The 23,368-nt window shown below is 43.4% G+C and overlaps 1 protein-coding gene across 3 annotated transcripts in view; it reads left to right on the top strand.

Moving 5' to 3' along the window:
- Window positions 1-2,496: 2,496 nt before the first annotated feature.
- Window positions 2,497-23,368, top strand: part of zfand4 (zinc finger, AN1-type domain 4) — a 50,868-nt gene continuing 29,996 nt past the window's right edge. For 2 of the 3 annotated variants that reach the window (XM_059946291.1, XM_059946289.1), the window contains exons 1-2: window positions 2,497-2,650; window positions 4,918-5,238. In XM_059946291.1, coding sequence (XP_059802274.1) covers window positions 4,974-5,238 — 265 coding nt within the window. In that variant the 5' untranslated portion in view covers window positions 2,497-2,650; window positions 4,918-4,973. Of the gene's footprint in view, window positions 2,651-3,211; window positions 3,446-4,917; window positions 5,239-23,368 lie in introns of all 3 variants that reach the window. The other variant, XM_059946290.1, reaches the window with a different exon arrangement.

Below are 23,368 nucleotides of genomic sequence, written 5' to 3'. Positions count from 1 at the left end.
GACATGACCGTGGTGGGTCTCATCAGCAAGAACGACGAATCAGCTTACAGAGAGGAAGTGCAGCGGCAAACGGACTGGTGCAGAGCCAACAACCTGTCTCTTAATGTGAACAAAAGAGATGGTTGTTGACTTCAGGAGGGCATGGAGCGACCACTCCCCACTGAACATCGACAGGTCCTCAGTAGAGATCGTTAAGAGCACCAAATTTCTTGGTGTTCATCTGGTGGAGAATCTCACCTGGTCCCTCAACACCAGCTCCATAGCAAAGAAAGCCCAGCAGCGTCTCTACTTTCTGCAAAAGCTGAGGAAAGTCCATCTCCCATCCTCATCACATTCTACAGGGGGTGTATTGAGAGCATCCTGAGCAGCTGCATCACTACCTGGTTTGAAAATTGCACCATCTCGGATTGCAAGACCCTGCAGCGGATAGTGAGGTAAGCTGAGATCATCAAGGTCTATCTTCCCACCATTACAGACATTTACACTACACGCTGCATCCGCAAAGCAAACAGCATTATGAAAGACTCCACACACCCCTCATACAAACTCTTCTCCCTCCTGCCACCTGGGAAAAGGTACCAAAGCATTCAGGCTCTCACAACCAGACTATGTAACAGTTTCTTCCCCCAAGCTATCAGACTCCTCGGTACCCAGAGCCTGGGCTGACACCTTACTGCCCTATTGTCTTGTTTATTATTTATTGTAATGCCTGCACTATTTTGTGCACTTTATGCAGTCCTGGGTAGGTTTGTAGTCTAGTTTTTTTCTGTGTTGTTTTTTACGTAGTTCAGTCTAGTTTTTGTCCTGTGTCATGTAATACTATGGTCCTGAAAAAACGTTGTCTCATTTTTACTGTGTATTGTACCAGCAGTTATGGTTCGAATGACAATAAAAGTGACGACTTGGTCTGCAAGTTTTCTGTGTGGAAGAAAGAGAAAAAATCTAGATTAATCTTTCAATTTAGAAAAGACAGAATGAAAACAAGATAAATATTCAAAACTTAACATCTAATATTTCAAAATTTAAAGGCAAAGTGATTCAACATTATTTGCCTTTGGCCCAAGTGAGGCTGATTAATGGTTGTTGGACTATAAAGCATGGGAATAGGCCATTGGACTTAACTGTTCCAATTCAACCAGGTTGACTACCTGAGCTAGTCCCATTTGCCATTATGCCTTTAACTTTTTCCTATCTTTCCCTTTCAACTTTAACATGTGATTTTTAGATTCCTCTCCCTGGATAAAAGACTGACCATTCACCTTATCTGTGCCCAATGATTTTATGTACCCCTGTAAAATTACTTGTCAGTCTCCTCACTTCAGGGGAAAAGTCCCAGGCTATCATGCCGCCCTTCATAACTTAAGCTCTCCAGTCCTGATAAAATCCTTGTGAATCTTTTCTGTACACTTCCCAGCTTAAGACATCTTTTTCAGAATTGCACATTATGTATGAGTGTGGTCTCATTAATGTCTTGTGCAGTTGTAACAGGATGTCCCAACTCCAGTGTTCAAATGCCCAGATCAATGCAAGCATGCCAGATGTCTTCATCAGCACGTATACCCGTGTCTCCACTTTCAGGGATTCTTAGGAAGGGCATTCATGCCATGTTGATTAACATTCTGTTAAGGGTTCAGTGCACACTTATCATGCAGATGCTACATCCAGAAACATTCACAGGAAGGTGAAGTCCCTTTCCCTTAAGGGCCATTGGCAGCATGAATTGGATAGCAGCATTCTTCTTTATCAGGTTCTCAGCTAAAGATTTAGATCTGGGAGGCTCTGTAATGAGTGCAGATGCTGCTTGACCCACTGAGTTCCTCCAGGTTCCAGCTTCTGCAGTCTTGCGTCTTACCTATCATGGTGTTGGCATTGGAGGAATGTTTGATGGCCTTGGCATTCTTAAGAACAGGGTGGGATCTCTTTGAAACCTGCTGGATACTTAAAGGTCTGAGTAGAGTGTCTACCAAGAAGATACTTCCCTTAGTAAGAGAGTCCGGATCCAAGGACACAGCCACAGAATGTTTACTTTTTTCCACAGATGCTGTCTGACCTGCTGAGTTCCTCTAGCATTTTGTGCCTGTTGCTTTGAAAAAAATATTCACCCGAGACAGAATTGTGGAGCGAAGTCAATGGGCCGAACGGTCTATTTCTGCTCCTGTATGTTATGGTCTTACGGATGAGCATTGGCTGCTGAATGGGAGATTTAGTTTTCTGCTCTGCAGAGCGCCTTGTGTGACCCTCTCACCACAAAGTTCTACCCCACCCAAACATGTCTCCCACCCACCACACACCTCCCGGCCACAGGACCCTCCCCATGCCCCGGCATCAGGGGCGGGACCGTGCCGCGGTCACGTGCTCATTGTTGTTGGAGATGGGGGTTAACATCCGGGCCTCGGCGCGCGCTCCATTGAGTACTACTCTCCCCGCCTCGCCCCGCTCCTACTGGCTGCGGCTAGCGCTGACGTCCCAGGCGGAACGCTCCGCGTGCGGGTGCCTTTGCGTGATTGGTCCAGTGAGCCGTCGGTCACGCCTGCGTCATAAAGTTTTGTCTCCACCCTCGCGGCGGGGGCAGTGGCTCTGGTTGCGGGCATCTCCGCTTAGTGAGCGCTGGGGCTCGGGGATGTGAGGGAGCGGTGGGTGCCACAGCTCGGTGAGTCGGCGGGTAAGGAGGGTGGGATCGTGGGGTAGTTTGACCTGCTGTGCATCAGAACGCTCTCCTGGGGGAGGGGCCACGGAGCCAACTTGGCAGTGACCCCCGTGGAGCTGGGCTCGGAGGGCTACACTAAAGCCGGCCACCTGGGGTAAGAGGTTAGAGAGGCATCGACTCGCCTGGGATAAGGGCACAAAGGGACATTCTAACACCGACCTCGTGGAGTAAAGAGTCAGAGGGCTACCCCGGCACCGACCCCTGGGGAAATGGGTCGTGGGGTTGATCCTGAGCACTGCCTTTCCCCTCCCCCTCCCATATTACCCCGTTAAATGCTTAGTGGACTTCAGTACTATTTTAGAGGGCTGGGGTAGGCGCTGCATTTTAGTGCTGGCGGTCTGGGGTGTGAGTCACTGGCTCGCCTTTGGCTCATTGCACTAGCAGTGATAGTTTGGTGGGGAGATTCTAAGTGTCAGAACATGTCACTTACCTCCATGGGGAAAGAGCCATTGTGTTACGAGGGTAATCTATGAACTCTTATGGTTTGGCATTTCCATCATTCAGCCTTACGGTCAAGTCAGAAGATACTTAATAGTTCAGTGAGGAATGGAGAAGGACACAGTGTAACTAGAAGTGAGATGTTATCTTGAAGCTACCCACAGGACTGTAGTAAAGCCAAGTAATCCCACAACCATGGATCAGATTGCATCACTGTTGGCCTGCCATATATAGTCATTAATGATGGTGAACAATTAAACAACTAATAGAAGGATAAAGGCATCAAGAACAAAGTCAAAGGTGAATTATCATATGCACAAGTACAGATATGCACAGTTGAAATGAAAGAATGTACTTCAGTAGCAGCAAGATGCATAGCACCAGTCACAAGTAGAACGTAAAATAACAAGATAGGACAGTCAGATTAATAATAAATACAAAGTCTAGCGTAATGCAAAGTGTTTGTATTGAGATGGTGATTAGGGATGGTTCAAGAGCTGAATGGTCCCAGGACTGTAACTGTTCTTGAACTTAAGCCTCTGTGCCTCTTTGGTAGTTTGTCTTTAACAATGGCTGAACATATCGAGACTAAAGTATTTGCAACTGTATTACAATGGAAGTGCTGAGCAGATGTTCTATTTTGGCTTCTGAGAGCCCCGCCAGTCTTCAGCCAATTTAAACCTCTTCTGAAGCAGAAAGGGTTGAAAATATGGGCTATGGTTAATGCTATGGGACAAAAATCTTGGTTGTAATAAAGACAGTACTGAACTTTGACTGCACCTCTGGCTTGCTGTTTCAGAGCAGTTAAAACATTGGCATCTACCTGGCAATGTAGAAAATTTCCCTGTATATACATCCACAAAAAGCTGGGAAAATCTATTTACTATCTGGAAATTAAAGAATATAACTGTAGATGGCTGAATATCTGAAATTAAAGCAGATAAATGAAATGGTGGAAACACTCAGCAGGTCAGGCAGCATCTGTAGAAAGAGAAGCAGAACCACGTTTCACATCAGAGACCCCTTGATAGAATTAGGAAAGAAATATTTAAGTTATTTTGTTATAGTGAAGGTGTTGGTGGGAATGGTTAGGCCATTTCTGCTGTAACTTGTTTGTAACTTTTGGCTCAGTTTTTCTCTATTGATCAGGCCTGACCTGATGGGAAAGTTCCACAGTCCTGCTATTAGCAATCTATTGTAGAGGGAGGAGCATACTGACCCTATAACTGTCCTGTCTATCCATCCTATTACATGTATTCAACTTCATCCAATCCATTTCATCACCACCTTCTCTGTAACCTTGAATAACCTGTTTTATTTCTCATTCCTAGTTCTTACAAAGGATCTCTGACTTGAAACCTTAGCTCTGTTTCTTGTTCTACAGATGTTGCCAGAACTGTTGTGTTTCCAGAATTTTCTGTTTTAATTTACTCTCAGTCTACTCTCAACAGGTTTGGTTGTATTGTTCTTGCTTACAAGTGTTACTTGTAACATGAATCCAACTCTTTGTTCACTGATGCTTAATTTAATAATTTTGTTTTATTGTTGTAAAGGAAGTGCCTTCTAATCAATTAGTTTCATTCTTCAAATTATTGTTGCACATTTAAAAGGTGATGTGTGAGCTTTTGGTTATTGTGTTGTTTTGGAGCTTGAATATTACAATAGCATATGAATTATCTGTTTTGGTTGCATACACCTAGTTTTATGTAGTTTGGGATGGAAAATCAGTGTCCAGAAGAAGTAATTTTTGTTTTTTGCTTCTTGATCTCTAGAAAGACAGCTTGGTCATGGTCACCATTAACCAGCCTCGAATGTGAATGGTATTTGAATGCGACTTCAGTCTGCTGCTGCTAAAGTGGGACCAGCTTTCATCATAAGCTGTCCTCTGAAACCAGTGGATTACATTGAAATGGAAAACAAAAAGGAGCCTCCTTCCTTTAATGAGGACAATTCTCGGCCTATAAGCTATAAATTCCCTTTTTACGAGACAATGGAGCTTTTCATTGAAACACTCACGGGGACTTGTTTTGAACTCAGAGTGTCATCTTTTGAGACTGTGATTTCTGTGAAGGCCAAAATTCAAAGACTAGAAGGTACAAACTTTTTTCTTTCATTTGTTCCAATTCTCCTTTTGAAAGATTGCTTTTTCCAGACCTTTCCTAAGAAAAATGGAGCGTAATGTAATGGTTCAGTGACATAGACAACACTTTAAAAAAAAATATAATTGAAAACTGATTAATGTCTTAAGTACTTCGGAAAATTTTGATTTTCTGTCAATGCTGAATTGGTGGTTTTCCTCAACACAAAAGATTCTGTTCCAGCCTTAAGAATCGTACAGCACTGCAACAGAGGTTTCAGCCAACATCAAGACCCACCTGCTGTAATCTAATACAGATGCTGTTTTATTCCCCCACCCTCAGCTTGCCATCAACTCCCCCAGATTCTACCATTCACCTGCATGCTAGGAACAATTTAGCAGTGGCCATTTTAACCTAACGACCCACATTAGAGTGTAGGATGAAACAAGAGCACCCAGAGAAAGACTGGGTCGCTGGGAGAATGAAATCAGGATCAGTCCTGGGTTGACTGAGCTGTGAAGCCACAGCTTTATGAGCTATACCGCTCTGCTGCTTAGAAGTGTTGTTCAAATTTGCACAATTGGGCAGGTAACACCAGCTTGCATAAAAATATGCAAGGTCACATCATGTCACGATGATCTGAATGTCCAGAGTATTTGCTTGTTTTCTTCTTGCCCCAGAAACAGCAAGAGCAGAGAGCTAAATAAAAATAAGGTCAATGAGGGGAAAAATGTTCTGGAAAATTCCTCTTCAGCATCTGATTTGATCAAAACCAGATTAGGAACTTGCATAGAATTAATATTTTCTATAAAATTTACTTCTGCGTGAAATGATGCTTGTCCTGATAAAGACAAGGTCAGTTCTTTTTGTGGACATTGACTGGCCTTAGTTGGGGAATTCTACATTCACTGTGTGCCTTTGTCTTATTCATCAGGTTTAATTCATTCATATTGTTGTGTTTTCAATAACTCTTGCATCTGATGTAATACTTGCTGTACTCTCTTTACACATTACTATAATACTAAGCGCAGCTGCAAAGCTATAGTTAAGTTTACTGACAACAGCACTGTCATTGGACAAATCAAACCTGATGATGAATCAGCCTATAGGAGGGAGATTGAAAATCTGGCTGAGTGGTGCCACAGCAGCCTCTTGCTCAATGTCAGCAAGACCAAAGAGCTGATTATCGACTTCAGGAAGAGAAAACCAAAGGTCCATGTGCCAGTAATAATCAGAGATAGAGAGGGTCAACAACTTTAAATTCCTTGGTGTTATCATTTCAGAATATATTTTCAAGAATTGCTTTCAATAATCTCCTTAAAAGCTTTGATTAACTACATATTGTAAAATTTCCAGTATATTTTCCCTGCTAAAATGCGAGGGGAAAAAAGTTACTTCGCAATTGCTTTTTCCCACGTCATTTTCCTATGGGTTTTGGTCAGCTGACAGCAGTCAGTCTGGGTCCAGCACAGAAGCGCCTTTACTTTCTTAGAAGTTTGTGAAGAATTGGCACGTCATCTAAAACTTTGACAAACTTCTATAGCTGTGGTGTGGGGAGTATATTGACTAGTTGCATCACAGCCTGGTATGGAAACACCAAATCCTTTGAACGGAAAAGCCTACAAAACATAGTGGAAATAATCCTAGCCCATCACAGGTAAAGCCCTCCCCACCACTGAGCACATCTGCGAGGAGCACTGTCACAGGAAGGCAGCATTATCATTAACCCCCACAATCAGGCCATGCTCTCTTCTTTCTGCTGCCCTCAGGAAGAGGGCAGAGGGGCCTCAGGACTTTCATCACCAGGTTCAGGGACAGTTATTATCCCTTATCCATCAGGCTCTTGAACCTGGGGGGCGGGGGGGGGGGGGGTTAACTGTTCTCAACTTCACTTATCCCATCAATGAACTGTTCCACAATCTATGGACTCACTTTCAAGGACTCTTCATCTCATGTTCTTGATATTTATTGCTTATTTAATTATTATTACTTTTATTTTCTTTTTGTATTTGCGCAGTTCATCAGTTCATTGTATTTTACATGTTAGTTGTTTGTCCATCCTGTTGGGTGAGGTCTTTCATAGATTCTATTGTGTTTCTTGTATTTACTGTGAATGCCTGCAAGAAAATGAGTCTCAGGGCTGTATATGGTGATATATCTGTACTTCAATAATAAATTTACTTTGAACTTTGGCTCTCAATTACTCTCATTAAAATGTGGAAACATTTTTTTATATTTTCAGCAGCCTATTTGGTAAGCATTGTTGAGATCCCAATTATGAGTGACAATATATTCCTGTAGTTGCATGGTCACAGTGGATCATCTCACTGTCAATCACATTGAGAATGCAAAACCTTCATTTTGGCTTACTGAGGTTGCATGTCTTCATTACTTGAAATAAATTTAAATTCAAAGTCCAAACTCAGGGTATATCTGTGAGCCTGTCTGAACTGATCTCATTTTTCATTGCCAGTTATTGTGTGATCACCTTAAGCTATACCAGCTCTCATTTTGTGCAGCCAGGTTCCTCCAAACGAAAGACAACTAAATACTGTTCACTACTGATTCCATTTGATGCTGTATATCTCACTACAAAGCTCCATATTTACTTTGATACCAGATATACAAAGCCCATGAGTTCCTGTTTTCCAAATTAAATACCTTTTGTGGATTGGGTTCTCTCACCCTCTCACAATCATTTATAAATTTGATGTGATGCTTCATGTGCAGAGCATGTGACTGTCTCCTGACTTGCTCCATTTTAGTTTCTTTCATCAGTTCAGCTTCCTGACTCCATGCTAGTGATCAGTCTTTCTACTTCCAGAATATATTTCTTAAAAAATACTTCCAACAACAACCTCAGAAGCTATGATTATCCACATACTACTCAGTTTCCCGTACATTTTCCCCACTAAAATGCTAGGAAAAGAAATTGTCCTTTTGCTGGTCAATTCCCTTTGGGCTTTTGGTCGGCCCACAGCGGTCAGTACCATGTAAATTGCTAAGGCTTCTTTGTAGCTTTTTCTTGTGTTAAATTAAGAAGTGGAGTATACAACGTGCTAATGTCTCGTGGAAGACCAGAGGACTTAGAATTTTTTAGGATCTTACAGCAGAAGACCCACATGCAGTATAAGAACAGTAAAAGTTTCTGTAGGTACATAGGAAGAGGGAGGATGAGGTAAACGTAGGGCATCTCAAAAATGAGGCTTGAGAATTAATAACAGCAAAGAAATGGCAGTTACGTTGATTTTTTTTTCACCATGGAAGACAGTTCTAATGTGGGTCAAGGAAGAGTATACCTTGGCCACCCCTATGCCAACTGGCAATTATTGGCAGGGTGCCAGTAATCAAGGAGGCAATAGCTAAACATAAAATAGGGAAAAATATATAATTAAATAATCAACATAGTTTCATGAAAGGTAAATCATGTTTGACAAACTTACTTGAATTCCCCAAGGATGTAACAGGGAGTGTTGAAAGAGGAGAAATTGTAGGATGTAAAGTACTTGGATTTTCAAAACACATTTGGCATGTAAGAGGTTGGTACATAAAAATTTTGAAGGAAGAATGTTAGAATGGATTAAAAAACTGTCTCCTAGAAAACGGAGAATTGGGGAAAAATGGGTTCTTTTCAGACTGAGGCAAGGTAACCAATGGTGTACAGAAAGGATTAGTACTTAACTCCATTTGTTCACTATTTATGTTTGTGATGTGGAGGATGGAACAGTATACAAGGTTTTTGAATTTGCCTATGATATGACAATAAGTGGAAGGATGTTGTGAAAAGGATACTCAAATTTTGCAAAGGAATATGGATTGAGTCATTGGGCAAAAGACTAGCAAATTGAATTTAATGTGGGGAAGAATGGGGTCTTGCAATTTGGTAAGAGAAATCAAAAGCAATATTATTATCAAAATGGAGAGAGAGTAAAAATGAGTGAAGTTCAGAGGGATCTAGGTGTTCTAGTGCACAGATCCTAAAAAGTTAGTAGGCAGGTCCAATGAGTAGTTAAGAAGACAAACAATATTTGGCCTTCATTGAAAAGGGATTGAAATATTCAAATGGAGAGGAATTAGTTTATTATTGTCACATGTATTGAGATATAGTGAAAAGCTTAACTTGCATGCTGTTCATACAGATCAAAACATTACCTTGTTCAACCTCAGTGCACTAGGTAAAATGATAATGCAGCATAAAGTGCAGTAACTATAGAAATTGCAGTGTAGTTAGAGAGTAAATTGCAAGATGATAAGGTAGATTGAGGTCAAGGTCAAGATTGAGGCAGCTGTTTAATAATCTTAAAGCATCTGGATAGAATCTGGCCTTGAGTCTGATGTTGTGTATTTTCAGGCCTTTGTATTTTCTGTCTGATGGAAGAAGGGAGACCTGAGAATGTCCAGATTGGATGGGTCTTTGGTTGCTGCTTTAATGAGGCAGTGAGACAGAGTCCTTGGACTCACAGTTGTACTAAGTGTTAGTGGGCCCTGAACTGAAATACTGCGTGCCAATTTGGTCCCCTTCCTTAAAGAAGAGGCATTGTAGCATTAGAAGCAATTCAAAGGAGGTTCACCAGGCTAAATCTTGGAATGAGAGGGTTGCTCAACCAAGAGAGCCTGTATACTTGGAGCCTGTATTCCTTTGAGTTTAGAATAATGAGCACTGAATTTAGAATCTTGTATGTTTGATTTTTAGATGTTGGAAGAGTCATCTGTTGGGATGACTGAGATGTTGGGAGGGGACACAGCTATGAGATAAGGGACCAATCACTTAAAACTGAGGTGCTTCAGTTCACATTGAAATTTTTTCTCAGTGAATTTCTGGAACTCAGTGCCCTGGTGGGTAGTAGAAGCCAGATCATTGGAAGTATTTAAAGTGGAAATAGAAAAATATGACAGATCAAAAAGCAGAGGTGTTGAGGCTCGTATAAATGAGCCATTATCATATTAAATGGCAGACAGGCTTAAAGGGCCTGTCATAGAAGCATTCCTGCTTCTATGTTCTTTTGTTTCCATTAAATGTCAACAGAATTATCCATCTTTGGTCTCCATCAGTTATCTCTGCTACTAAGTTTGTGTGCAATTACTAAGTTTCATCTCTGAAATGCTTGCTGACTTCCTCCCTAGTTCTGTTGCTGAAGCTACTTGTCATCAATTCTATGCTGCAATTCTGTAATTCTCTTTGTTGGCATTTAGTAAATGAAAAAAATATGCTTGTTAAGTCTGTGCCAACACAGAAACCTATATAAATCACTGCTGAACTTTAACAAATCACAATATATTGTCACCAGGTTTGCTAGTGGATTTGTCTAGTTTAAGTTCAGTTTTTGGCCAATGCCCAATGCTTCGGTTTGAGAAGCTCGTTTAGCATGTCGAGAAAACTCGTGAGCACAAATAGCTGGTGTAGTCATACTCACAGAATGGTAAAAATTATCCATAATTCCCCCTTGCATCTGTATATGCGTATATCCTTTCACATATAGAATTCTCTATTGATTACACATCCCATGGATCATTTTAACAATGGTAAGGAATGCAGTTGAATAATGCCCTCACTCTGCAAATGAATCAATATTTGTTTTCGAAGAAGCACATTTTAACAATGGCAAGGAGCATTGCTGAATAATGCCTGGCCTCAGCAAATGAATCAGTATTTGTCTTGGAAGGAGCACAGAGTAGCAGTGGCATAGAATAAATCCAAACTCGGAGACAAATTTATCCATCACCGAGCACTGTTTGGTGATGACAAGTGGCAAAATATTGAAAGACACAGCACCTGGATTGAATTGTGTCAGATTGTGAGAATATCAACACAAGGGGAAATTCTCATTCACTCTACCCTTTCAACCTGTTGAATATGTACCTATCCATGACAGTATTGGTAGGATTATTCATCATTTAGTCATTATGGGAAAAATTGCCTTGTTGAATGAGTACATCATTATTGTATAATGTCTTTAACATAGTGAAACATTCTAAATGGTTAAACAATAGTAAATCACTTAAATAGACACCAACCTGCTGAAGGGGATACTGGAGCTGTGACCAAATTCTGGATGAGACAGGTAGATATTTTGACATGCCTTGATAACAGATAATGGATTTTTTACTATTAAGTTTGTCCATGAGGGTTCTGACCTTCTGTGTCCTGAATTTTATTTGTGCAGTGAAAGTTTCCGTGTGCAGCTTTTTTTTAATTTAAAGGTAGCTGTTCCATATTGGCTACCATGTGAGATCCACTGAACAAACCCTTAATCCAATTGGCAGCGGAGACCAAGGTGATTGGAGAAAAGATTATGCTGAATGAGTATAAGGACTGCAAGGACAAGCCATGTGATTAGTAAGTTTGTAAATGGGGGAAATTGGTGGTATAGCAGACAGTGAATAAGATTATCTATGATTACGACTGGGTATAGATTAATTGGGAAAGTGGGCCATGGAATAGTATGTGAAATTTAACTTGGATAAGAATGAAGTGTTGCATTATGGTGTGTTAAACCGGGGCAAGTCTTGCATAGCAAATAGCAGGGTCTTTCACTTTTGTAGAATGGAGATCTAGTTTTATTAGCACATAGTTCTGTGAAAGTACCAGAACAGTTTAACAGAGTGGTGAAGATGTTTGGCAAACCTTGCCTTCTTTGGACTGAGTACAAGAGCCGGGATGTCATGTTACAACTGTACAACACATTGGTGAGACCACACTCGGAGTATTGTGTGTAATTCTGATTACCTAGCTGTAGAAAGGGTACAGCAGAGTTGCATAAGGACTGAAGGCTGGAGTGATAAGGAGAGATCAGATAAACTAAGCTTTTTTGCCCTGGACTACTGCAGGCTGAGGTGTACCCTGACAGAGTTATATAAAATCATGAGGGGCATAAATAAGGTGAATGGTCACAGCAGTTTTCCCTAGAATAGGGGAGTCTAAAGCTAAAAGACTTCGATGTAAGATGTGGGGGAAGGAAAGATTTAAAAGGGATCTGAGGACTAACTTTCTCATCAGACGTTGATGAATATGTGGGACGAGTGGCCAGAGGGACTGGCAGACATGGTGCAATTACAGTATTTAAGATATTTAAACAATTATGTGGATAGGAAAGGTTGAGATGGATATGCAGCTAGCTTGTGCAGGTAACTTGGTTGGCATGAACAAGATGGGCTGAAGGGCCTTTTTCCATACTGTATGATACTAACACATGGGTGCAGTGTCATACAGTATGACATTTTGTACAGTCCCTTGGCTTAGAGTCTCCAATAGTGCAATGTTTCTTTGCCACTTGCACTCTGGTAAATTGCTCCCTAGTATTCAAATTTGGTGTCTTTGTTCTTGACCATTTTAAAAGTTCACATCTAATTACAATTACGTTGCTAGCAAGAGCAGATCAGCTGAATTCTAGAACTGAGATGAAAATAACTGACACCAAGGTACCATGTAATCAAGTGTGGTTCTGTGGCGACCCATTTCCTGGCACATCCGAACCGGCTCACAATTAGATAGCCTACGGGGGTTTGCGAGCACAGAGCTTTGGAGCCTCTGCACCATGGGGGGCAGGTTGAGGGAGGCTTAAAAGTGAGGCTGAAGATTTCGAATAAAGTTTTTTCCTTCGACTGCAGTTACCGACTCCGTGTCGTAATTTTAGCGCTGCGTGTAGCACACCGCTACAATACCATAGATATTAGAAATTAATTGAATCAACTGACTGATGTGATACTTAGCATTGTTGGTTATGGTAAGGGGAAGCCAGATGAATTGAATTGAATTGACTTTACTTACATCCTTTATATACACAAGGAGTAAAAATCGAAGTAGAAATTACGTCTGTCTAAATGTGCAATGTGTAATTTATAGTAATTTATAATAAACATGTACAGCAGGATAGTCAATATAACATAGAAATACAGTTGCATCAGCATGAATAAATCGGTATGAAGGCCTGGTGGAAGAAGGTGCCTGTTGGTCCTGGCTTTCATGCTGCGGTACCATTTCCTGGATGGTAGCAGCTAGAACAGTTTGTGGTTGGGGTGACTCAGGTCCCCAATGTTCCTTTGGGCCCTTTTTACACACCTGTCTTTGTAAATGTTCTGAATAGTGGGAAGTTCACATCTACAGATCCGCTGGGCTGTCCGCACCACTCTCTGCAGAGTCCTGCAGTTGAGGAAAGTACAGTTCCCATACCAGACAGTGATGCAGCCAGTCAGGATGCTCTCAATTGTGCTCCTAAAAGAAAGTTCTTGGGATCTGGGGGCCCATACCAAACTTCTTCAACCGTCTGAGGTAAAAGAGCGCTGTTGTGCCTTTTTCACCTCACAGCCCGTGTGTACAGAACACATGATATCCTAAGTGATGTTTATGCTGAGGAACTTAAAACTGTTCACCCTCTCAACCCCAGATCCATTGATGTCAATAGGGGTTAGCCTGTCTCCATTCCTCCTGTAGTCCACAACCAGCAGATGGGGAAACCTTGCAGCAAGTGTTCTGCTCTGAAGTCCTACTATTACCTGTTTCCTCAATGTCCTTCTTCACAAGTGTTCAGTCCAGCTGTGTTTCCTCTGGTAATGAGATGCAGTGAACATTCATAAAACTTGGGTAAATCTTGGGCTGATAAATAAGTAATGTTCATGTCTGTTAAGTGCCTGGTAATAATATCTAAAGTAAAGAGAACCCATTTTTGCCCCAAAGCATTCAGTAGAATTGCAGTCTTTGTATTCTTCAGGATTAATATCCTGTGGTCAACACTGACAAAACTTAATAAAACTTGCCACTTGTACACAGAATTTGTGGCTACAAGTCCAAGTTGAAAGAAGGACCTTCTACAATCAGCAGCTTGCTCTACATTCTTCTAATCTCTTCTCCCTCCTGCCGTCTGGGAAAAGGCTCCGAAGCATTCGGGTTCTCACGACCAGACTATGTAACAATTTCTTCTCCCAAGCTATCAGACTCCTCAATACCCAAAGCCTGGACTGTCACCTTGCACTACTGTCCTGTTTATTATTTATTATAAAGCCTGCACTGTTTTTCGGCACTTTATGCAGTCCAGTGTAGGTCTGTAGTCTAGTGTAGCTTTCTCTTTTTTTATTATGTAGTTCGGTCTAGTTTTTTGTACTGTCGTGTAACACGATGGTCCTGAAAAACGTTGTCTCATTTTTACTATGCACTGTACCAGCAGTTATGTTTGAAATAATTCTTCCATGGTTTTAATTTCTATTTTTCTTTTATTTTCACTGTACTCTTTCTCGTTTATGCAATTGAAAGTTGAAACATCAAACAGTGTTCATGTCCAGCACCTTCACCTAACAATCTCACTTGAATTTGAATAACTCTCTTCATTCACATCACAGAGAGCCATCACTTATAGGCTCTTTGTACTGCATCTCCCTTCTAGCTCATTTAGATCTAGGCCTAGTGAGGTTAATTTCCTTGACTCAGTGCTTCCTTGTGTCAGACAACCACATTTGCTATCTCCTTAACTGTTTTTTCACCTGCAGTAATGTTAAGTATTATTCAAGTTAGTCAATAGCTTACATACACAGCCAATTAAATACAGCACATGATAAAACACACCAAACAATGACTACCTCACAACTATGCTTTAATTGGAATTAGTTCAAACAACTCGAAATATTCACTACGTTGTTCAATTACCTAACTCTTTAGTATCACAATATTTTAGTTATACAACCCCTTAGTTTAATTTCCTAACTTTGAAAACTACTGTTTGTATTTAATGTCACCCTCTCTAGATGAACCTGACCAAGGCTGCAAGCGACCAGTTCTTCTGAGTCTCTGACTCAAGATATCTTCAGTAGTTGGATTCAAGTGTTGCTGCTCTTGGTTATCTTGAGGCATTTTTTAACGCATTTCTTAGCATACATAGCAGACATTGTTTAGCCTCTTGCAGCCAGTTACCAATCTAGGCTACCAATCCAGTCCTTATACATACGAATGCGTATCTTTAACCCCTTCAAGTTTCTGCTGTAACACCACTCCGCAGTTTCTTATAGGAATATCTGTGCTTTTGCAGTTTATCAGACTGTCCCTTTCTCAGAATGTAAGTTCCCAGAGCATCCTTATTGGCTTGTTCTGTTCTCCTTGATAGTGGGGTAGTTCAGGGTTGTTTTAAGCTGCCTCGAGTATGTTCTCTCATTGATACTGATCAGCTGTTGATCATGTGACCTTCCTTTTCTAAAGTTCTCTTTAATTTGAAAATTTGTACAAAGATCACACAATTCACTGGATATTGGTTCTAGATAATTGTATAACTATCAAAGTGAGCTTTTATATTTAACTATGAACAGTTGAACATTATGAATTTTCAGAATATATGTGTATTTGTAGAAGTCTTCTCCAGGTTGAAGGACAAATACCTAAAAACTTCACTTGTCCATTGAATGAATGCCACTGACTTTTTCCACTATTTTTACTATTTGCATTTGCTTTGTATTTGACATTATAAAGGGATGAAATCAAATCAGTACTAATCTTACATTATGACAAAGCAGTACAGAAAAGTGATAGAGAACTCCCCCCAAGCCAATGTCAGCAAAACAAAGGAGCTGATCTTGCCGGTTGTTTTCTTCAGGAGATGGAGCGGGGGGGGGGGGGGGGGGGGGGGCACACCCGCCAGTGGTGCTGAGGTGCAGATGGTTGAGTGTGTAAGCAAACAGCTTGTTGTAGTTCAACCCACATGGTCACTATGCCAAGAAAGCACAAATGCCTCTACTTGCTCATAAGTCTCCATTGATTCTCACCAATTTTTAATAGATGCACTATTGATAGCATCCTGTCTGAACATAAGAAACTCTGCAGATACTTGAAATTCAAAGTAACACACAAAATCTATCACAAAAACCAGCCTCCCCTCCATTGACTCTGTCTATGCTTCTTGTTGCCTCTAGAAAAACAGACAGCATAATCAAAGACTCCTCCCACCCTAGATATTCTCTGTCTCCCTGCCTTCGATAGGGCACAAGGTACAACACTTGAAAGTGTACACCATCAGTCTGAAGGGCAATTTCTATCCTGTTATGAAGGGACTCTTGAATGAACCTCTTGTACGTTAAAGATGAACTCTTAACCTCACAGCCTATTTGCTTGTGGACCTTGCACCTTATTGTTTACTTGCACAACACTTTTTCTGTAACACTATATTCAGTATTCCATTACTGCTTTTCCCTTGTACTACCTCAATGTACTTACACTTTGAAATGATCTATCTGTGTAGCTGGCTTGCTAAACTGTTTTTCCATGTGACAAAAATATACTAACAGCATGTAGCAGTTCCAAATACTCTGCTTCACTATTCAAGTGATTTTATATTCAACTGCAGTTCAGAGCAAAGAGACAGAAACTAATCCTTCAAGCAAGTAAATAATACATTATTTATAGTAGTACAAATCTGTTTTTCTATTAAGACCCAAATAACTTATAAGAATGTAAACCGTGAACTTAATTAGTGCCTCTTGCAATATGAGGATGTCCAAAAATGCTTTGCAGTTAATGGAGTTTAATTGAAATATCACTGCTATGATTTAGAAAAGGTAGGAATCCGTTAATGCTCTTCACAATCCCTTGGGACCTGTTTGGAGATGAGAGTTAAAGGATAGTTCCTACAGGTATCAAACTCCCACTTAAAGCACAGAAACAAATGCTGTAAGCACTCAGATCATCAAAGTTAAAAGTAAATTTATTATCAACGTACATACACAGCGTCTTGATAAAGTATTCAACCCCCACAATTGTTTTCACGTTTTACTCTCTCATTTTCTAAATTTAAGATATATTGAAGTAGAACTTTTTTTGAGCCAATCTACAAAACATGTCAGATCAGAAGAATATTTCCAAAACCTGTCAACTATTAACTAAAAATTTTGAAGTACTGAAGGCACTGAATATGTCTCGGAGCTCAATGCAGTCCATGATAAAAAAGAGGGAAAAAATATGAAACCACAGCCACGTGGCCTAGGTCAGGTCATTCCTCTACACTTAGTTGCCAGACAAGAATGGCACTTGTAAGAGAGTGATGCCAGCCATCATTCTGAGTAAACTGCAGAAATCAGTGCTGCAACTGGAGACAAAGTTCATGGCTCCGCAATCTCTAAAAGCCTTGCACGAAAAGATTGTTTATGTAAGGATGGCAAAGTAGAAGACTGGCTTAAAAATCCCTTGCCCATAAAGACTTTGCAAAGTGTCACTTAGACACTGTAAAGATGTGGAAGAAGGTCTTGTGATCGGATGAGAATAAAGTTGAATATTTTGGCCTCAATACAAATCTAATCCCACTTTGTTTGTCCATCCTTCTCCCACACCTGATCTGCAACCTAAAACTAACATTTGTCCATTTGTACTCAGTTTTGAGAAAGCATTGTAGTGATGTGCTACACACAGCGCTGAAATAACGACACGCAGTCGGTAAGTCGTTTCGAGACTAGTTTATTCAAACTTCGCGTTGCTGGCATTTAATCCCTCGTGCCCATCTTCTCCAGGCAGAAATGACTTCAGGGGTGCATTACCAAAGTCTCCCCCTGCGTGCTGGCTATTTGTGAGCCGGTTCGCCTGCACAGAAAGTGGGTCGCCACATAACCCCCCCCCCCCAGAACTGGCGATACACCCCCCCTAATGTCCACAGTCTGGATCAGCCTCTGTTTGGGAGGTCTACCTCTGTGCCGCGGTGCCTGAATCTCGACCAGCTGCGCCAAGTCCACATGGTCTGGTTTGAGTCGGTCCACTGTGAAAATCTCCTCTTCCCCCCCCCCCCAATGTCCAGAACGTACGTGGACCCGTTGTTGTTGATCACCTTGAATGGCCCCTCATATGGCTGCTGCATTGGTGCCCGGTGTCCGCCCCTTCGTACAAACACAAACTTACAGTTCTGCAGGTCTTTGGGTACATAGGTTGGGGTCCGTCCGTGCTGTGAAGTCGGTACGGGAGCCAGGTTGCCGAGCCTCTCATGTAGTCTGCCCAGGACTGCTGCGGGTTCTTCCTCTTGCCCCCTTGGGGCTGGTATGAACTCTCCTGGGACGGCCGGGGTGCGCCGTACATCATCTCGGCCGATGAGGCTTGCAGATCCTCTTTGGGCGCTGTGCAAGTTCCAAGCAGGACCCAGGGAAGCTCGTCCACCCAGTTAGGTCCTCTCAGGTGGGCCATGAGAACCGACTTCAAGTGACGGTGGATGCGTTCCACTAGTCCGTTTGACTGTGGGTGGTAGGCAGTAGTGTGGTGTAGCTGCGTTCCCAACAGGCTGGCCACAGCCAACCACAGGCTGGAGGTGAACTGGGCGCCTCTGTCGGAGGTAATGTGGGCTGGTACCCCGAAGCGTGCTACCCAGGTTGTGATCAGTACTCGGGCGCAGGAATCAGCAGATGTGTCAGTGAGCGGCACCGCCTCTGGCCACCTCGTGAACTGGTCTATCATAGTTAGGAGGTACCGCGCTCCTCGGGACACTGGTAGGGGGCCCACGATATCCACATGAATGTGGTCGAACCTCCGGTGGGTGGGTTCGAACTGCTGTGGTGGGGCTTTAGTGTGCCGCTGCACCTTGGCTGTTTGGCACTGCGTGCACGTTCTGGCCCATTCACTGACCTGCTTGCGAAGTCCGTGCCATGAAAACTTGCTGGAGACCAGCCGGACGGTTGTCCTGATAGATGGGTGCGCCAAACCGTGTATGGAGTAGAAAACTCGCCGCCTCCAGGCTTCTGGGACGATGGAGCGAGGTTGGCCAGTAGCCACGTCGCACAGGAGGGTTCTATCACCTGGGCCTACGAGAAAGTCCTGCAGCTGCAAACCCGAGACTGCGGTCCTGTAGCTGGGCATCTCGTCGTCTGCCTGCTGCGCCTCCATCAGTGCTGCATAGTCCATCCCCAGGGACAGGGCCTGGACAGCTGGTCTGGAGAGTGCGTCTGCCACGTCGTTGTCCTTTCCTGAGACATGCTGGATGTCCGTCGTGTACTCTGAGACGTAGGACAGATGACGCTGCTGATGAGCTGACCAGGGATCGGACACCTTTGTGAACATGAAGGTCAACTGTTTGTGGTCCGTGAATGTGGTGAACGGCCTGCCTTCTAAGAAGTACTTGAAATGCCGGAAAGCACCCCACCGACTGCTGTGTCGGATGCATCCACCGTGAGTGTGGTGGGGACGTCCATTCTGGGGGGCACCAGCATCGTGGCATCTGCCAAGGCTTCCTTGGCTTTAATGAAAGCGACCACGGCCTCCTCATCCCAAGTAATGTCCTTGCCTTTACCCGACATGAGGGTGTACAAAGGGCGCACGATACAGGCTGCTGATGGGAGGAAATGGTGGTAGAAGTTCACCATACCAACGAACTCCTGCAGGCCTTTGACCGTGTTGGGCCGGGCAAAGTGGCGGATCACGTCTACCTTGGCGGGCAGAGGTGTTGCCCCGTCTTTGGTAATCGTGGCCCAGGAAGTCGATGGTATCGAGATGGAACTGGCATTTGGCCGGGTTGATCGTGAGGCCGAAATCACTCAGGCTGGAGTAGAGCTGGCGGAGGTGGGACAGATGCTCCTGACGACAACTGCTGGCTATAAGGATGTCGTCCAAATAGATGAATGCAAAGTGCAGGTCGCGTCCCACCGTGTCCATTAGCCGCTGGAACATCTGTGTGGCATTCTTCAGGCCGAATAGCATTCGGAGGAACTCGAACAGGCCGAATGGGGTGATAAGTGCTGTTTTGGGGATGTCTCCAGGGTGCACTGGGATTTGACGGTATCCCCGGACGAGGTCTACTTTGGAAAATATTCTTGCCCCGTGCAGGTTTGCTGCAAAGTCCTGTATGTGCGGTACGGGGTAGCGGTCTGGAGTTGTGGCCTCGTTCAGTCTGCGGTAGTCGCCGCATGGTCTCCAACCCCCAGCTGCTTTGGGCACCATGTGCAGGGGGGAGGCCCATGGGCTGTCGGACCTCCGTACGATCCCCAATTCCTCCATCCTCCTTCGCCAGGCGGAGCTTTTCCGGAGGGAGCCTTCATGCGCGGGCATAGAGGGGTGGTCCCTTTTTTGGGATTTGGTGCTGAACCCCGTGTCTGGGCATGGCTGCCGTGAACTGTGGTGCCAGAATCGATGGAAAGTACGCCAGGATTCTGGTGAATTCGTTGACCGACAGCGTGATGGAGTCCAGGTGTGGGGCCGGCAACTTGGCTTCACCCAGGGAGAACGTCTGAAAAGTCTCGGCATGTACCAGTCTTTTCCCTTGCAAGTCGACCAGCAGGCTGTGAGCTCGCAAGAAGTCCGCCCCCAGGAGTGGTTGGGCCATGGCAGCCAGTGTGAAGTCCCACATGAACCAGCTGGCACCGAACTGCAGCTGCTCTGTGCGGGTGCCATAGGTCCGTATTGTGCTGCTGTTTGCGGCCCTCGGGGTGGGTCCTGGCTTCCTGTTGCGGGTGTCATACTCCGCCGTGGGCAAGACGCTGATTTCTGCTCCAGTGTCGACCAAGAAGCGGCGTCCCGACTGTTTGTCCCAGACGTACAAGAGACTGTCCTGGTGGCCAGCCGCCATAGTCATTAGCGGCAGCTGTCCCTGGCCCTGGCCCTTGCAGGGCGGGCGACAATGGCGGGCTTTTGTGCCCCACCACTGGTGGTAGAAGCACCACTGTTCACTGGCCTCCTCACTCCTGCCTCTGTGTTGTGTGCCCTGCTGGGCCTGGTCTGGTCCGCTGTTGGGCGCATGGCCTGGTAATCTGACCGACGGACGCCACGCTGTCCCTCTTGGCTTTCCACAGCACGTCTGCCCGGCCCGCCACCTTCCGGGGGTCGCTGAAATCTGCGTTGGCCAGCAGCAGATGTATGTCCCTGGGCAGTTGCTCTAGGAACGCTTGCTCGAACATGAGGCAGGGCTTTTGTCCATCAGCCAGGGTCATCAATGCTGACGGCAGTCTGTCTCCCAAACTGTCCAGGTGAAGCAGGCGGACACCCCGCTCACGCCGTGAGAGGCCAAAGGTCCCATTGAACAGCACTTTGAATGCTTCATATTTGCCTTCTTCCGGGGGCGATTGTATGAAATCCGCAACCTGGGCGGCCGTCTCTTGGTCAAGGGCGCTCACCACGTGGTAGTAACGCATGAAATCAGAGAATATCTGCCAAATCTAGAGCTGGGCTTCTGCTTGGCTAAACCACACGCGCGGTTGCAGCGTCCAGAAAGTCGGCAGTTTTAGCGAAACTGCATAAACAGAAGAAGAGTCGGTCATCTTTGGTCCAAATCCCATTTGGACCGTCGGGGTCACCAATGTAGCGATGTGCTACACACAGTGCTGAAATAACGACACGCAGTCGGTAAGTCGTCTCGAGACTAGTTTATTCAAACTTCGCGGTGCTGGCATTTAATCCCTAGCGCCCGCCCTCTCCGGGTGGAAATGACATCAGAGGTGCATTACCGAAGTCTCCCCACGCGTGCTGGCTATTTGTGAGCCGGTTCGCCTGTGCAGAAAGTGGGTCACCACAGCATCATCTATCTAAAATGCTAATTTTTTTCTTTCCACAGCTACTTTGTGATCTGTATGTTTCCAGCATTTTTTGTTTTTGTGTCAAATTTCCAATATCTGCATTTTTTTCGGATTTTAGCACTTATTTCAGAATGCTTCTTGGGCAGACCTCAGGTTGAGGATGACTTGCTATTTTTCAATTAGTATGGGGTTTACTTCCATCTGTGAGCTATTTCCATCTGAGAGCTACTGGCATCTTAGATTAACATGCCAAGAAGACAAAGTGATACTGCTTCAGTGCTGGCCCAGTTATCTATCTGGATTTCATAGTGTTGTCTGAGTGTCCTTAGTCTCTGGGAGCACGACTGCCATCCACTGAGCTTTTTCTAATTATTATTTTCACTCCTTTCCCTTATTAGCCTCCTTTGTTTCAGCCTCTCACCATGTAAATTAAATTGAGGTCTCCCTTCCAGCATCCTACCCACCCCAATCCCCGCTCTCACCCTTGCAGCAACCACTGCTAAATGTGTTCAAATCATTGAACTCATGGTCGTGGTTTTGAGGATGGTTGGCATACCTTTTCCCTATAATTGCCTTCAGCAGGGCTGTTATTACAAAAACTTTTCAAACAATTGTGTGCAGAATTTAATTTCCTCTTTTTCAAAAGTTCAAAATTAGATTTATTATCTAAATATATGTTAATATATACTACTTTGAAATTTATTTTCTTGCAGGCATTTACAGGGGAAAAAGAAATACAATACAATTTATGAAAAACTATAGATAAAGAAAGACTGACACACAACCAATGTCCAAATAAAGATTACTACTAAGGGAATAAGTCGTAAAGAAGTCGTGAAACTGAGTCTGTAGGTCATGGAATCAGTCCAGAGTAGGGGTGATTCAAGTTATCCTTTCCTCTCCGGTCCACTGCATACATTATACAGTTTAGATGACCATTGAATTAAGATAAGGTGAAATCTGAGCAAACAGGCAGAGGTCATAGAAGTAGATTGTAAAAGCTTCACCTGTTATGCAGAAAAGAGATTAACAAAATTAATTTGGGAGACTGGCAAAATTATAATACAGAATACAACATATTCACATTGTGGAAAACAAACAAAAAATCTTAAAGGGGTAAAACTTCTTAGAGAATGGTTTAATCTAAACAAATTTGTCTTAGCAAAGCTTTATTAATAGGGTCAGAAGCTGATGGGCATATTCTTGAGTTTTAATTGGTGGTTTTGGCGATTCTGGATTGTTTCGGCTTGATCTTTTAAGAATTTCCTAGATTTTAGAATGTTCCCTGTCCTGAAGAGTGTACGAATGAGGAAACTTTGGCCTGATGTAGCATACCATAATGCTGCCTGCATTAGAGAGCATCAATTGAGCGAGCTAAGGCTTTTCTCTTTGGAGCAAATGCGGATGAAAGATGACTTGATAGAGGTGTACAATAGGATGAGGGATATTGATTGAATGGACTTTCACAGAGTAGAAATGGCAAATATGAGGGGACAATTTTAATAAGATTGGAGGAAGGTATAGGGGGGATGTCAGTGATTTAGTTTTAATACACAGTGGTGGATACATGGGACACACTGCCGGGGTGGGAGTGAGGGCAGATGCATAAGAAACTCTTACGGATAATAGTTAGAAGTTTATGTTAGAGGGAAGAGTTAGATTAATCTTGGAGTGGGTTAAAAGGTTGGTACAACAT

The sequence above is a fragment of the Hypanus sabinus genome, chromosome 21 (assembly GCF_030144855.1).
Source record: "Hypanus sabinus isolate sHypSab1 chromosome 21, sHypSab1.hap1, whole genome shotgun sequence".
In the NCBI taxonomy this organism is placed as follows: domain Eukaryota; kingdom Metazoa; phylum Chordata; class Chondrichthyes; order Myliobatiformes; family Dasyatidae; genus Hypanus; species Hypanus sabinus.
This window is presented reverse-complemented; position numbering and strand designations above follow the sequence as displayed.